The 15172-nt window shown below is 43.2% G+C and overlaps 2 protein-coding genes across 2 annotated transcripts; both read right to left on the bottom strand.

Annotated features, from left to right (window-relative positions):
* Positions 1–825: 825 nt before the first annotated feature.
* Positions 826–3375, bottom strand: LOC133534176 (Krueppel-like factor 2). Its single transcript, XM_061873258.1, has 2 exons — positions 3276–3375; positions 826–1458 (listed from the first exon to the last, which is right to left on the bottom strand). Exons 1-2 carry the CDS (start codon positions 3289–3291, stop codon positions 1040–1042), a joined length of 435 nt encoding a protein of 144 aa, XP_061729242.1. The 5' UTR covers positions 3292–3375; the 3' UTR covers positions 826–1039.
* Positions 3310–14416, bottom strand: LOC133534180 (uncharacterized). Its single transcript, XM_061873261.1, has 8 exons — positions 13630–14416; positions 13277–13417; positions 12355–12751; positions 10394–10461; positions 10211–10310; positions 4298–4392; positions 3429–3532; positions 3310–3325 (listed from the first exon to the last, which is right to left on the bottom strand). The coding sequence occupies exons 3-8, from the start codon at positions 12722–12724 to the stop codon at positions 3310–3312; spliced, it is 753 nt and encodes a 250-aa protein (XP_061729245.1). The 5' UTR covers positions 12725–12751; positions 13277–13417; positions 13630–14416.
* Between the last annotated feature and the right edge of the window lie 756 nt (positions 14417–15172).

The following is a 15172-nucleotide window of genomic DNA, read 5'->3' as shown; positions in this document are numbered from 1 at the left end:
GGGCGTGTTCCCGGAGCCTGCAGGGCTGCCTGAAGGCGCGGCCACAGCCGGGCCACAGACAGTGGTGCAGGGCGCCACCTACAGTCCTCACCTGTAGGGCCTGTCCCCGGTGTGTGCTCGGGCGTGTTCCCGGAGCCTGCAGGGCTGCCTGAAGGCGCGGCCACAGCCGGGCCACAGACAGTGGTGCAGGGCGCCACCTACAGTCCTCACCTGTAGGGCCTGTCCCCGGTGTGTACTCGGGCGTGTTCCCGGAGCCTGCAGGGCTGCCTGAAGGCGCGGCCACAGCCGGGCCACAGACAGTGGTGCAGGGCGCCACCTACAGTCCTCACCTGTAGGGCCTGTCCCCGGTGTGTGCTCGGGCGTGTTCCCGGAGCCTGCAGGGCTGCCTGAAGGCGCGGCCACAGCCGGGCCACAGACAGTGGTGCAGGGCGCCACCTGCAGTCCTCACCTGTAGGGCCTGTCCCCGGTGTGTGCTCGGGCGTGTTCCCGGAGCCTGCAGGGCTGCCTGAAGGCGCGGCCACAGCCGGGCCACAGACAGTGGTGCAGGGCGCCACCTACAGTCCTCACCTGTAGGGCCTGTCCCCGGTGTGTGCTCGGGCGTGTTCCCGGAGCCTGCAGGGCTGCCTGAAGGCGCGGCCACAGCCGGGCCACAGACAGTGGTGCAGGGCGCCACCTACAGTCCTCACCTGTAGGGCCTGTCCCCGGTGTGTGCTCGGGCGTGTTCCCGGAGCCTGCAGGGCTGCCTGAAGGCGCGGCCACAGCCGGGCCACAGACAGTGGTGCAGGGCGTCACCTACAGTCCTCACCTGTAGGGCCTGTCCCCGGTGTGTGCTCGGGCGTGTTCCCGGAGCCTGCAGGGCTGCCTGAAGGCGCGGCCACAGCCGGGCCACAGACAGTGGTGCAGGGCGCCACCTACAGTCCTCACCTGTAGGGCCTGTCCCCGGTGTGTGCTCGGGCGTGTTCCCGGAGCCTGCAGGGCTGCCTGAAGGCGCGGCCACAGCCGGGCCACAGACAGTGGTGCAGGGCGCCACCTACAGTCCTCACCTGTAGGGCCTGTCCCCGGTGTGTGCTCGGGCGTGTTCCCGGAGCCTGCAGGGCTGCCTGAAGGCGCGGCCACAGCCGGGCCACAGACAGTGGTGCAGGGCGCCACCTACAGTCCTCACCTGTAGGGCCTGTCCCCGGTGTGTGCTCGGGCGTGTTCCCGGAGCCTGCAGGGCTGCCTGAAGGCGCGGCCACAGCCGGGCCACAGACAGTGGTGCAGGGCGCCACCTACAGTCCTCACCTGTAGGGCCTGTCCCCGGTGTGTGCTCGGGCGTGTTCCCGGAGCCTGCAGGGCTGCCTGAAGGCGCGGCCACAGCCGGGCCACAGACAGTGGTGCAGGGCTCCGGGCGCGGCGTGGGCGCGGGCGTGCGCGCGCAGACCCACCGCCCAGAAGAAACGACGCCCGCACTCGTCGCAACTGACGACAATATAAAATGTGACTTAAAGTATTTATATCCCAAGCCAATAATGAAATTCTAAACAAAAACTATAAGGGATATGAGAAAACATTTAAAAAAGCACAAACAACGAAAAACTCAATGTACCTATGACCTATATTAGAACCCGAAGTTAAAAATATAATAAAAAACTTAAAAAACAAACGAAGCTATGAATACGATGAAATGCCACCTTATTTAATTAGACAATGTGCAGATATACTGTCAGGGCCCTTAGGGCTACTAATAAATCAATCATTCGCGGAAAATATTGATCCGGACGCGCAAAATTTTCAGTTCCCATAAATCCCGTCCACAAAGAGAGTAATAAAAGCGACTGCAATAATTATCGACCAATAGCGCTCATATCGACCTTCTCACAAATATTTGAAACCACGATGTCGAGGCGACTCCACTCCTTTTACGAAAAATTTGGCATCTTCAACGACGTCTAATACGGCTTCCGAGAGAACTACAACAACAGTGTACAAGTTTGTTCAAGAAGTACTAAATTATGGTATTATGAAAGATAAGTTTTTATCGCTGACTGTACTTTTTTTTCCACAGGCAACTAATACTCATCGAAACAATTCTAAAAACCCCAAACACAATTAGGTTGCGTTGTTTTATCACAGAGTTCCTTTGGCTACGTCCTGTCTCCATCATCAGATCAGCTTGACGGTACCATAATATTGCATTGTCACCGGACTTTGTCACCCATATGTATGCAAATGTTCAACTTCATCGGAAATCGGGAAGTGGGTCAAATTTAACTTGCAAGATTTGTCCCATACATACTAACAGGGCAAGTTAAATAAAAGCTTGTAAAAATACGCTGTAGGCGTTTTATTAGATATGGGCAAGGCTTACGATCGAGTTAGGTATAACATACTATTAAAAAACTAAAAGGTATAGGTATAAGAGGAAATGCTCATGCCTGTTTTTCTTCATACCTCACAAACCGCGTCCAGTATGTCGAAATAGAGCATCACAATTACAACACTGATACAATAAAAAATGTCCAATTACAAATCTTATTTCTGATCTACATTGTTGATTTACTAAAAATAATAAATAGCCCATGTAAGTACCTTGTGTTTGCTGACGATATTTCTTTTGTTATATCGTGCGAAAACGAACAAAACCTGAACAGCAGTTTACTCTAGAAGAAGTTGTCCTGGCTTGGTGGCCACAACTTACAAGTAAATTTCGAAAAAACAAAAATTATACAATTTAAACCTTTTCAAAAGCGCACATTAAACATAAGTTACTCTTACAACATAATAAATTAAAATCAATAAGTTCATATTTACTCACTGCATATTTTGTATTAACATTGACTCAGCCCTTAACTGGAAAAATCACATAAATAAAATAAACAGCAAATTGAGTATCTTCATTTAATGTACTGACATAAAAATAGCCACAAATGCATACTAGGCCTATTATGCTCACTCTTGGTTACAATATGGAATTATATTGTGGGGAAATAGTCCAAGTATGAACAATCTTTTTTATTACAAAAACACTATGTTAGTATCTTTGTAAATATTCATCAAATGGAAAGCTGCAAACCATACTTCGTAAAATTAAGAATCCTGACCGTAATCTCCATTTACATATTGGTAGTGTGTCTATTCGTAAAGAATAATGGAGGCCTCTTTCCTCAATACGCGAGACCGGCCCACCTACGACCTAAAACTAGACAAGCCACACAAAAACTACTCTACGGAGACACCAACATAAGTTATATTCGAGTCGAATCGTATTGTTGTGCGAGTAGTCTAAGTGTTCGTACCCGTGAAGCGCATCATTAGGCCCGTGGTCCTCCCTCAGATGTCGCGCCAGCTGCTCCCGCGCCGCGAACACGCGCCCGCAGCCGCCGCGCCCCTCCCCCGCCGCCCCCGCCCCCGCCGCTCCCGCCGCCCCCGCCGCCGCCGCCGCCGGACACTCGACGGCGGCGGGCGGCGGCGGCCGCTGCTTGCTGTGCACGGCGCGGTGCCGGCGCAGCTTCTGCTCGGTCAGGAACGCTTTGTTGCAGTCTGGCTCGTCGCACTAAAAGGTAGTTGGGGTTTAGCTGCTATAAACTTCTTTTTCTCTACTAAACATAACTTAAGTACGATAGGATATTTATTAAACGAGCGAGCGAAACGAAGCTAAGTTCTTACATTCAACTTGGAAAAAACGGCTGGCTGGCATGTCCCGGCCTTTCGATGTTTTTAAACTGAACTATCAGAGGATAGTATGTTACGCAATAACTTAAGTTTTGTTCTAATTTAAATAAAATGAGGTAGACGTGTAATTTAAGGCATTATATTTTTATTCATTAGATTATGAACAGGTTCGATCAAGGACTTATGAAGCTAGAAGAGCCTAGAAGGCCAAAAAGCTATTTGTCAGGGGTCTTGCTATTCTGGTCTAAGCACAATTTCAGCCGAAGGGTAACTTACTTATAGATTATTCAATTCCAAAGAACCCGTCTTTCAGTTTAAATTCTTTGGTCTGATCATGACCAAAATTGATAACTGGTGATCTTAAAGACTGCTTAACATTCCACATTTTTTATTTAATCGCATCGAAAGTTAAATGGATGTCTATTGATCTACATCCGAGATCTCAGTTCGAGCGAACTACTAGTATAAATCCAATACAAATACAGGATGAACAACTTGAATGACCTACATTGAACTGTGAACTGGTGACGAGGGCGTAGTCGGGTGACGGCAAGTCTGCATCCAACTTGTCCTCCGGCATCTCTTGCAATCCATCATCTACACATAATTCAATACAAATACGAGATAGAAAACTTGAATGAGCTACCTTAAACTTGCCAAGTCGGGTGGTGACGAGGTCGTAGTCGGGTGACGGCAAGTCTGCATCCAACTTGTCCTCGGGCAACTCTTGCAATCCATCGTCTACACCATGATGCAATAATTATCATTCTTTTACTTTATAATTAAAACTAATTTTCTGTCAGTGTCACTCAAAAAATTTATAAGCACACCATGCCTTAACTAGATGATGCTTAAAGTACATATATATATATATATATATACTTTGGACACTAGGGGTAATAGGTTAAAAACATTAACCCAAATTTCATACTTTTGAGGTTGAATTTCACTGTTTAATTAGATCTCTACAACCCACAACATTTAATTTTAATTGTTTTACATGTCAAAGTCTTTACCTGTGTAATATTTGTCAATATATATGGCGAAGGCTAGACGTACAATAAATACTGTGCTTTACTGACATTTATCAAATATAGTGATATCTATTGATATTGATTTCTGGATTCGCAATCGCAATTTGTAATAAATATTGACATCCATCAATACATTATACAGTCAATACTGTATATGTCAGTACGCAATGCAGATGATAAATATTGCACGTGTAGCGTGAAGAGATATTTCATTTCTTTTTAATATTTATATAAAAAAAATTGACATATGAATAGAATAGAAAGATAAGTTATTAAAAAAAATTCAACTTAAATCAATATTATGAAATCCTATTATAAATCAGTATTATTAAGCAATTAAATTACGTCAATTAGATATCATACAGATTAAAATGAATTTCAGTATCAACAAAAGTTAGCATCCGAGTCAATAAAAAAATCGATATTAAATTAATAAAAAATACATTTACATGGAACACGCCTGTGTTGCACGTGTAATGTGACTTTGATGGATCACAGTCATCATCATCATCATCTCCTAGCCGTTTTCGACCACAGCGACTGCGTTCTACCGCTGAGAGCGTCGCTGGTGCGCTCTCAGGTGACTGATATAGCCAATTTTTGCAGCAAATGTACGACCACACTCGTTGCAAGTCAGCACCCCTCCGAGATAATTGTAAAGTATGGCCGCAGATCTGATATTCTTTATTCATTCATAACAATAAAATATTGTGTTGAACATAACTTAAAATTATAAATTAAACATTACATTATATTAAAGAAATTAAAGCTTAATTAGTGATCCCAAGATGATGATATTAATTAAAAGTATTGAAGAATATATGCATAATATTAACTGAAATTTGTATCATGTCAATAAGATTTAAATATCAACCAAGCAAATAAAATATCAATAAAAATAAAAATAAAAAATGTTAGAAATTTAAAATTTAATAACTAAGATATGTCAACAATAAATAATAATATCGTCACTTTGGTATCCTACTAGAATAATACACTAATATGTATATAGTAAAAACGTAAACTCAGCAAAAATTCAAATAAACTATAATAAAATTAAGTACAGCTATCGTCTATAAAGTCGGTTATACAATAGTACGACTTTTTTAAAAGATAACTCTTGAGTCTTGCATTGAAAATTTTACTGTTAGTAATTGTTTTAAATTCAGTGGGTAACTTATTGAAAAGGAAGACGGCCTGGTAACTTGCGGCGTGCTTCATAATGTTAAGCCTAGGGACTACAGCATTTTTTATGTCTTTCCGCCTTGTAGACATCCTGCTTTCTCTCTCGGTCGCGCTCTCATACTTGTGTAGGTGCTTTACTAAGTCCGTTAAAAGTACAAGTATGTAAAGACACGGTACGGTAAGGATTCTGAGTTTGATAAAATGCTCTCTGCAAGATGCCATTTGCGGTATACGTACAATCGTTCTAATTGCCCTTTTTTGCAGTACAAAGGCAGCATTTACATTATAGCTATAGCTGTTGCCCCATAATTTGATGCTATAACGCAGCTTTGCTGCTATAAGAGCGTGGTATACCATTTTTAGTTGCGTGGTATCTATAGCATCTCGTAGTCTGCAGCAGCGTAGCAGCAGTAGTCGTAGCAGGTGGTCTGGCCTTCAGCTCGTCGCGCTTAGCGTCGAGTTCTGTGAGCCGCCTGGCTTCAAACTGACGCACCTGAGTCTGCACAATATGCCTCCAACGTGGACGGTCACTGGCTAGACTCTCCCACTTCGTTGGCTCTATATAAGCTCTCTTCATATGCCGTTTCAACACATCTTTGAACCGCAAGAAATGGCCGCCTTGTTTGCGCTTTCCATCTTGCAGTTCGCAGTAGAAGATGCGTTTCGCGACTCGGTCTTGGGACATGCGGGAGACGTGACCGCACCATCGTAGCTGTCGTCTCATTAGGTAGGCCTCTATTCCAGCGACATCGGCACGCCTAAGGATCTCCGTGTTTCTAACACGGTCAGACCAATGGACGCCCATAATTTCGCGAAGGCATCTCAGATGGAAGCTGTCTAATGAGCGAATATGCTTACGATACAGGCACCACGTTTCTGAGGCATACAAAAGATTCGGCAGGACAATAGCCATGTATACAGCTATTTTAGTAGAAAGCTTTATATCGTGTGACCGAAACACCTTGGAACGAAGTTCTCCGAACGCACTTGCAGCGGCTCCTATTCTGCAGTTAATTTCGTTGTCAAGGTGGCACTTAGCTGTAATCGTGCTACCCAGGTATTTGAACTGCTCTACTAGTTTAAGTGAGTCCCGTCCGAGTTTAATGTCAACCTGCGGATTGGCAATTGTGTCGAGGACCAGAACTTCAGTCTTCTTGACACTTATTTTAAGGCCAAATCTATATAATCAAGACTCGACATAAGCTGCTGTAGAGCTCCTGGGGAATCGGCCACAAAACATAAATCATCTGCATACATCATCTCCGATATGATTGCGTGAGACACCTTGGTGCGCGCCTTAAGCCGGGCTAAGTTGAATATGCCACCATCGGATCGATAGCGAATACGGATGCCGTCAGAAGAAGTTTGCAGTGCATCCCGAACTACTACTGCGAAGTACAAGGCGAAAAGAGTGGGCGCAAGCACACATCCCTGCTTCACGCCACAACTAACAGAGAAAAACTCTGATTGTTCGCCCTTGACACTTACACAGCATTGCATGTTGTCATGCAATAGTCGGACCATCCTGACAAACTTTTCTGTGCATCCCAGTTTCGCCAAAACCACCCACAAAGCTTCGCGAGGCACGCTGTCGAAGGCTTTTTCGAGATCAACAAAACACAGGTACAACGGTTGACCCTGTTCTCGACATTTCTCTTGAAGTTGCCGTATAGAGAAAATAGCCTCGCAGGTGCCTCTATCTGGCCGGAAGCCAAATTGGGTCTCGGGTAAGATGCTTTCCGATAATGGCAACAGGCGGTTTAGAAGTATACGGGCAAAGACTTTCCCTGGAGAAGTTAGTAGGGATATGCCTCTATAGGAGTTACAATCCGAACGGTCTCCTTTGTTCTTATATAGGGAGCAGATGCGAGAGACTCGAAAGTCAGCAGGTACTCGCTCTTCTTCCCACATTTTAGAAAACAGCGTCCAGACCGCCTCATGAAGCTCCGCCCCTCCGTACTTTAATAGCTCTCCAGGTACATTGTCAATGCCCACCGCCTTCTTATTTTGTTGTTGCTGTATGGCAGCGACAACCTCACACAACAACAGAGGCTCATCCAGTTTATGTTCTGTAGGCAGTGCTGGTATCAAGTGAATGTGCTGCATATCAGCAGCACGGTCAACATTTAATAAATTGTTAAAATGTTCTGCCCACCTTTTGAGTACGTCAAACTTGTTGGTAACAAGTTTAGTGCCATCTAATGACTTTAACGGAACAGAACTTCGATTTATTGGACCAACAAGCTGGCGAATCTCACTGTGAAATGCACCCAACTGGTTCGTGTCGGAAAGCCACTGTATGCGCGCGGCTTTGTCGTGCCACCACTTGTCCTTTACTTCCCTAATTCTTTTTCTAAGGAGAGTACCATTCTGCTTAACTGCGTCTGCTTGGTCACTACGATTCAAACGCAACAGTGCCCGGTGTTTCCTAAGTGCCTCAGTCAGTGTTTCGTCGTTGTCATCAAACCAGTCCTCACGTCTACATGATTTTACACCAAGTATCAGTGAGGCGGTGTCAATTAGTCTGGACGACACGGAACTCCAATTATTAATAGGGTCACCACTGTCATAATTTAAAGTCTGAATCACATTCGTGACCGCCTGAGAATAGCTTTTCTTAACTTCTAGAAATTGTAATTTCTCCACATCCAGGCGCTCAAATTTCACTCCTTGAGATCTACGAGGTAAGTGGAGACGCAGTCTTAATTTTGTAATAACTAGCCTATGATCACTCCAACAATGAGCTCCTCGCATCACGCGAGTGATACGGACTTGGGAAGTATAATTCTGCCTCACAATAACGTAATCTATCAAGTGCCAGTGCTTGGACCTAGGGTGCATCCATGTTGTTTTATATTTAGCGGGTAGTCTAAACATCGTGTTAGTAATAGCAAGATCAAATTTTGCACACAGTGACAGTAAAAGCAAGCCGTTACTGTTCATGTTCCCAACACCATGCCTTCCCAGCACCCCAGGCCAAGCCTGACAGTCACGACCGACTCTAGCGTTAAAATCGCCCAGCAGCAAAATCTGTTCCCTGGGTTGGATCTTAGAAAGAGTTTGGGTGAGCTCTTCGTAAAATATTTCTTTGACATCATCGCTCCTTTGCAAAGTTGCAAAGTCGGCGCATAGATTCCGATAATATTGAGGTAATTTCTGTTCTGTAAATGAATACGCAATGTTGTCACACGGTCAGAGATGTGGATGGAGCATTCCTCCAATTTGTTGACCAGACTATTTCTGACCGCGAAGCCAACACCAGATCGCCTAGGTTCTGAAGATGGTGTGCCTTTCCAAAAGAATGTATAACCACCACCGTGCTCCACCAATTCACCCTCGTCAGCTAAGTGAGTTTCACTGAGAGCAGCGACATCAATATTGTAGCGACGGAGTTCACGGGCCACAATGGCGGTTTTGCGCTCAGGACATTGGTTACCTTCGCGGTCAAGAAGGGTACGGACATTCCATGCGCCAAAGGTCATATCACAGGGTTTAGGTTTGGTTTTAATCTTATCTTTCGGTTTTCGACCACGTATAAGGTGATGCAGAAGCAGCCGCGGTTACTACCTCCGTTGTAAGTGGGTCAAGCCTTTTTTGGGACACCTTTTCTAGTCCCTTCCCCGGCTGAGCGGGGGAAGCAGGGCCTCCCTAAATAGGGCTGCTTCGTCACTCAGGGTGCTGCCGAATCCACACTGTTAACCCATTGCAGTGCAAAAGCGACCACTCTCCCTGAGCCGCCCATGTGCAGACATCATCCACAGCCTGATTAGCATCATAACCAGACCCCTCTGACTCTGTCCATCGCCACAGGTCTTATGGGTAAATCGGAGTTCTTTGTGAGAAAGCAGTCAGATTGCGCAGGACATATTAAAGTGCATAAATGTTCGCGCTGACACAAATGCACTCTCTCGTCCTTACCCCCCTAATCCTGATGGAACGGAAGACCGCTACAATCAGAGAGAGGTTCAGATGCAGACATCTACGGAGATGTCGTTCCGGGTTTTTGTTCGAAGTTTGCCTTCTTCTAGGTGATATATTAAAAGCCGAAGCTGGGAAGCCCACCAAGCAAAGACAGGGAAATAGGGCAGGTGAAGGGGAGAGAAGAAATTAAGGATACTGTCGTCATGGAGAGAAAAGGGGTAAACAACGACAGCAGCTTGAGTAGGCCGGGATCGCGTACCCGTATACCCAATTACTTCTGCCGGACAAGCAAAAGTAGTGGATACCTCTGACCTTATGATGGATCACAGTAGGTATTTATCGTATGTATAGCCTTCGCCTTAGTAATGCAACCATTTCCATATGAATAATTTAAATTGTTTATAATTTGTGATACTTACAAGGTTCCATTATGATCACGTCCGTATCATTTTCTAAATCTATTTTCCATTTTTGAGCTGAACTGTTTTCCAATTTACTTTGAGTTTCATGTGTTTTGTACTGTAATGTAAATAATTTTATTAACTTTTTGATATCTTAAATAATTTACATTAAATAAGATAAATAAAGAACAAAAGCTGCACCTGTGTCTGGCTGCCGTTCAAGAAAGCCTCTACATCTACAACCTCCTGCTCCGTGTTGTGCTGTGTTTCTGTAACACCAATAACATTCAGTATTCGGCAGGTAACCCCTAGCCTAGGGCCTCCATACCGGGATCCAGGGATCCCGCCTTTTTGAAAGCATTTTTGAATACCGGTATTTTAAATGCAATACCGGGTTCCCGGTATTTTAAAAAACAAGGCAAATGTGCAGTATAAACCATTAGAATGGTCACATTAGGCTGTATCATGAAGCTTACTACGCGTCACATGCATCTAACTGGCATCATTTGGCATCTTGAAGCAAGATTGATGCTTATGCGTTGGATAAATATTTGGTGGTTGGTGGTGGATGAATCCTGAAGTTCTCTTAGTGATAAGATTAGAGCAAGGAACTCTAGTATGGCAAACCAAGTTTGGCGGAAATTTGAAGAAAAGTTGGCTGATTGGACAAGTTGGATAAAAATATTGCCAACCTGCGGTGGCGCTTACATACTTCTTAGAATTTGACAGGCATGGTGACAAACGATAAAGTGCCAACCATCTTAGCCCCACTGGAGTGTGAAATAAAATTATTGCAGATGGTGACATTGATTAGGCGGGTCCACACAGACAGAGCGAGTGAGCCCGTACGTGCGAGGCAATTTCCTCACGCACAAACCGGCCAGTGTAGACGTGCCTCGGCCGAGACGGCGCGTGCGTTTTCCTTACCCGAGCGCGCCGCCTCGGCCGAGGTCGTCTACACTGGCCGGTTTGTGCGTGAGAAAATTGCCTCGCGCGTATACTCGCTCTGTGTGGACCCGGCTATTGTTAAGGCCAGTCCAGACAGGATGATGAAATTGACCAATTTGTTCAAAAAAGAAATTGGCGTCAATGTCGTCCACATGTACACAATTTAATCACCAATTTTAGATTTATGGTGAATTCTATCGGCTCGTAGTTTAAAGAAATGTCCCCAAATGTGTATACTAACGTCGAAAATTGGTATTCTTGCGTTCGCGCCTCCATTTGATCCATCATAATCTTAAAATTGAATAAAGTTGAATGGGCAAGCCAAATTCATTTTTGGATCCAGACCTGATTTGATCAGACTAATTAGATTGGATTGATTAGGGAAAACAAAGATAAATGGACTAGAGAACTTGTGGAGTGGTGCCCAAGATATAACACCAGAAAAAGCGGGCCACAACAGTACAGATGGTCCAACGACCTAAGAAAGACTGAAGGAAAAGCTTGGATGAGTGTTGCAAGAAACAGACCAGAATGGAAGACTTTGGAAGAGGCCCTCGTCAAGGGACGAGTTGGAGTTGCCGATGGAAATGATAAATAAATATACTTACAAATGTAAAAACTTCAATAATAAAGGCTATTTTTATTTTATTTTATTTATTAATTAGATTGGCGAAAAATAGTTCCCATCTGGATGGGCCTTTATCATTTTATTAAAAGCTTTTACTTAAGATATATATCTGGTATTACAATGAGCCTTTTTAAATTCCCCTTTTTAAAAACAGTATAATTCTTTAAGCAATTCATATTCAATACCGGGATCCCGGTATTGATGAAGACAATTTTGGTATTAATACCGATATTGTGAGAAGCCTGGTATTTGGAAGCCCTAGTAACCACACAATTTATATACAATCATTTCTAAAATCTCAAATGACAAAATTTCTAAGCATCATGTTTTTAAAACTCCTAAATCCTGTATGGGATTAAGGATTGCTTAGCACTCCTTCTATCTTTAGTATTTAAATTGATTTAGTCTATTATTAAGAAAATGGAAAATATTGAAACACAAAATGTTGCATAAATAAATATTTTGATTTCATCTCCAGCAACAGCATGAAAGTTTTGTGAATCACCAATTACAACTCCATCCATACTTAGTAAGAAATGACTTACAAAATTTAGATTTAAGCACACCAACAAATAACACAGCATACCGTCAACAAGAGTCTCCTCCACATTAGTTTCCTTGTCCTCTGTGACCATCACCTCCTGGACGTGGACAACAGCGCCCGTGTGCAAGTCCTGCGTACCCACACTTGTAGCTGCAGGGCAATCACCTGGACTGAAAGCCACATCTTGTGCCAACACCTCCAACTGCACCCTCTTAACGGGTCTTGATACACCCCAATCCTCTGCAGTATTGATTATGGCTGTGACTGGAACCTTGGGCCCCGCTGTGGCCGTGGGTGCCGGACTGGGCTTGTATGGCCCAGATTTGATAGCAGTGACCTTGGTCTTTCGCCGCAAGATGTTAGGCTTCTGGAAGGTCTTTTTAGCAGGGCTGAGCTTATGAGAAACAAACATGATTGTTGTATATATTTATCTCAGCATCTGAAATTAAATAGAGAATATGTACAATGTTGCAAAGCCTTTATCAAGATGGGTTGATGATGTTAAACTAACGGTGGGCCTGAAATGGTGGAGAATTGCCCATGACAGACTACAATGGAAAGAACTAGACACCTTTGCCAAGCAGCAAACCAAGTTAAGAGATATACTAGAGTATAGTAAGTAGGGCTGCCATCTGTCCGGGTTTTCCCGGATTTGTCCTAGTTTGGAGGCCGTTCGGGGGCCGTCCGGGTGGGGTGTCAAGAAGTGTCTGGGGAAAACCCGGACACTTTTTATGTAAGGAAGCACATTAAAACTACATGTAAAATTAAAGGTCTTGTTTTTTTAAAATTTTGTTTTGGACACGTCCAGGGAAAAAATACGATTTACGCCAAATGTCTGGGTTTTTTTGTATCATTGTCCGGGTTTGGCGAAATTTGAGATGGCAGCCCTAATAGTAAGGGACTAAAGTCCCTTAATCAGTTGTTACAAGTATAGTCCTGATGTTTGAAGTAGTATTTTGCTAACCTGTAGTCTTGAGAGAGTAGCAATTACAACCACTGTGCAGGTTTGAAAATCAAGTAGGTATAGTTCTCTGTTAGCCCATGTCGAATCTGCCATTTCTTTGTTTTCTCAACGTCTGGAAAATGAAGGCCCATTTTAAGGGGCCTACAAAATCACAGTTAATATTAGCCGGAAAAAATAATGGAATTAAAACATGAGTAAATACGATTAATCATTTGCATATCGAATATAATACATGTTTCCTTTACTTTAAGTCAAAATTTATTTATTCAGAATGTGGTATGAATTTAGGTATAAGGAGCAGAGAATAATATTATAATAAAATACAAAACATTGTAATTAATAAATAAACTAACCTCAAACACTTCACTTTCACAACATTAATTCAGCCCATTATATAAAAGCTGACGCCTATCACAGATTCCCGGATCTAGTACGCTACGGTACAGACGAGATTTGAGTATAAAATACTCTCTAAATATAAAATGTTATCAGCAAAAGCTGCTAAATATCAGAAAAAAATCTCGACTATTTGTATTGATAAATACATATATACAAATGTCAAATAGGAACTTTCAGACCACAGATAAAGGAGGCGTAGGTGTATATATTCTAAGGGATCTCATTCACTGTCCAGCTGAATGCATCTTGTACGTCTTTTTCTCACTGTATTAATAATTTGAGAGGGATGGGTAGTCTATGTCGCGGGCGAGATACTGTCGCGCCACTCTCGTGCTAGGAACCCTTATAGATACCTTATAGTTTCGCCATGTCCGTCTGTTCGTCCGCGGCTTTGCTCCGTGATCGATCGATCGATAGCGCTAGAAAGCTGCAATTTAAGATAGGTACTTCTAGTTTCGGAATTAATCGCTCCGAAAGAAAAACTTATTACCTCTAACTTTTAAACTATGGGTCCAAAAAATATGAAAACTTCGTAAAAAAAGCTTAATAAATACTTTCAATGAAATCTGACAGTAAAACCAAATCACTGATACAATTTAAGAGTCAACTTATTATCTAAGGTATGAACATGTGATCACACTTTACAACAGTTTTATAAAATAAATACCTCTACCTCCCTACCATCGCACAGATACTTTGACAATGGATACTATACTTAGTCGGAGTTTTAAAATTTATATTTGTTTAATTATAGTATTATACGTCTCGAGGTCTCGACTGTGTCTGTTTCCATATCAACACTACAATCCTGCACCTTGACTGGTAGACAATGCCTCAAGGCGTTAAGTCGTGAGAGTCAGAATGACGGGCGCACCTAAGTAAAAAAAAAGATTACCATATTTTTGTACCATTTAGTACCTCCATTTAAAAAATGTGTACCTCACGGTACTTAAAGTTATCACAAAAAACAGTACACCCGCCATTCTGACAGTCAGAATGGCGGGTGTACTTTATTACGCTATGATCGGGCTATTCCCACTAGTTACCACCAAGTAGTTATCAATGGTAACTACTGGGAATTTTTTCCCACCTTTACCACTGGTAACTACTGGGAAAAAATCCCACAACTTACCACCAACTTGGTGTGGTGGCAACTAGTGGGATTTTTTTTCCCAGTAGTTACCACCATTTTTGTACCTTCATTTCAATTTCCCTTGGAGTGGTAGGCGGTCGACTCCTGACCGATTATGTCATTTAAATTTCAAGTTTGATTAATTGAAATAAAATCTAAATTCCAGTGACTCTAAAACGACATATGCCACTTGAAGAGGTATGAGCCAATTTATTTTGTGGTTACGAAGTTTCATTTTAGTTGCTATTACACTTTTGCAGGCGTTATAATTTTTCACCTTATCGATTTTATTTTTAAGAAAAGTCGCTCGGGTCATCGACATATATACCTTAGAACGGACCTTACGGGCAATGAGAATGGGGCCA

This window comes from Cydia pomonella, unplaced genomic scaffold, assembly GCF_033807575.1.
Source record: "Cydia pomonella isolate Wapato2018A unplaced genomic scaffold, ilCydPomo1 PGA_scaffold_66, whole genome shotgun sequence".
Taxonomy (NCBI): Eukaryota; Metazoa; Arthropoda; class Insecta; order Lepidoptera; family Tortricidae; genus Cydia; species Cydia pomonella.
Note: the sequence above shows the minus strand (reverse complement) of the source record. Positions and strands in the feature narration are given on the sequence as shown.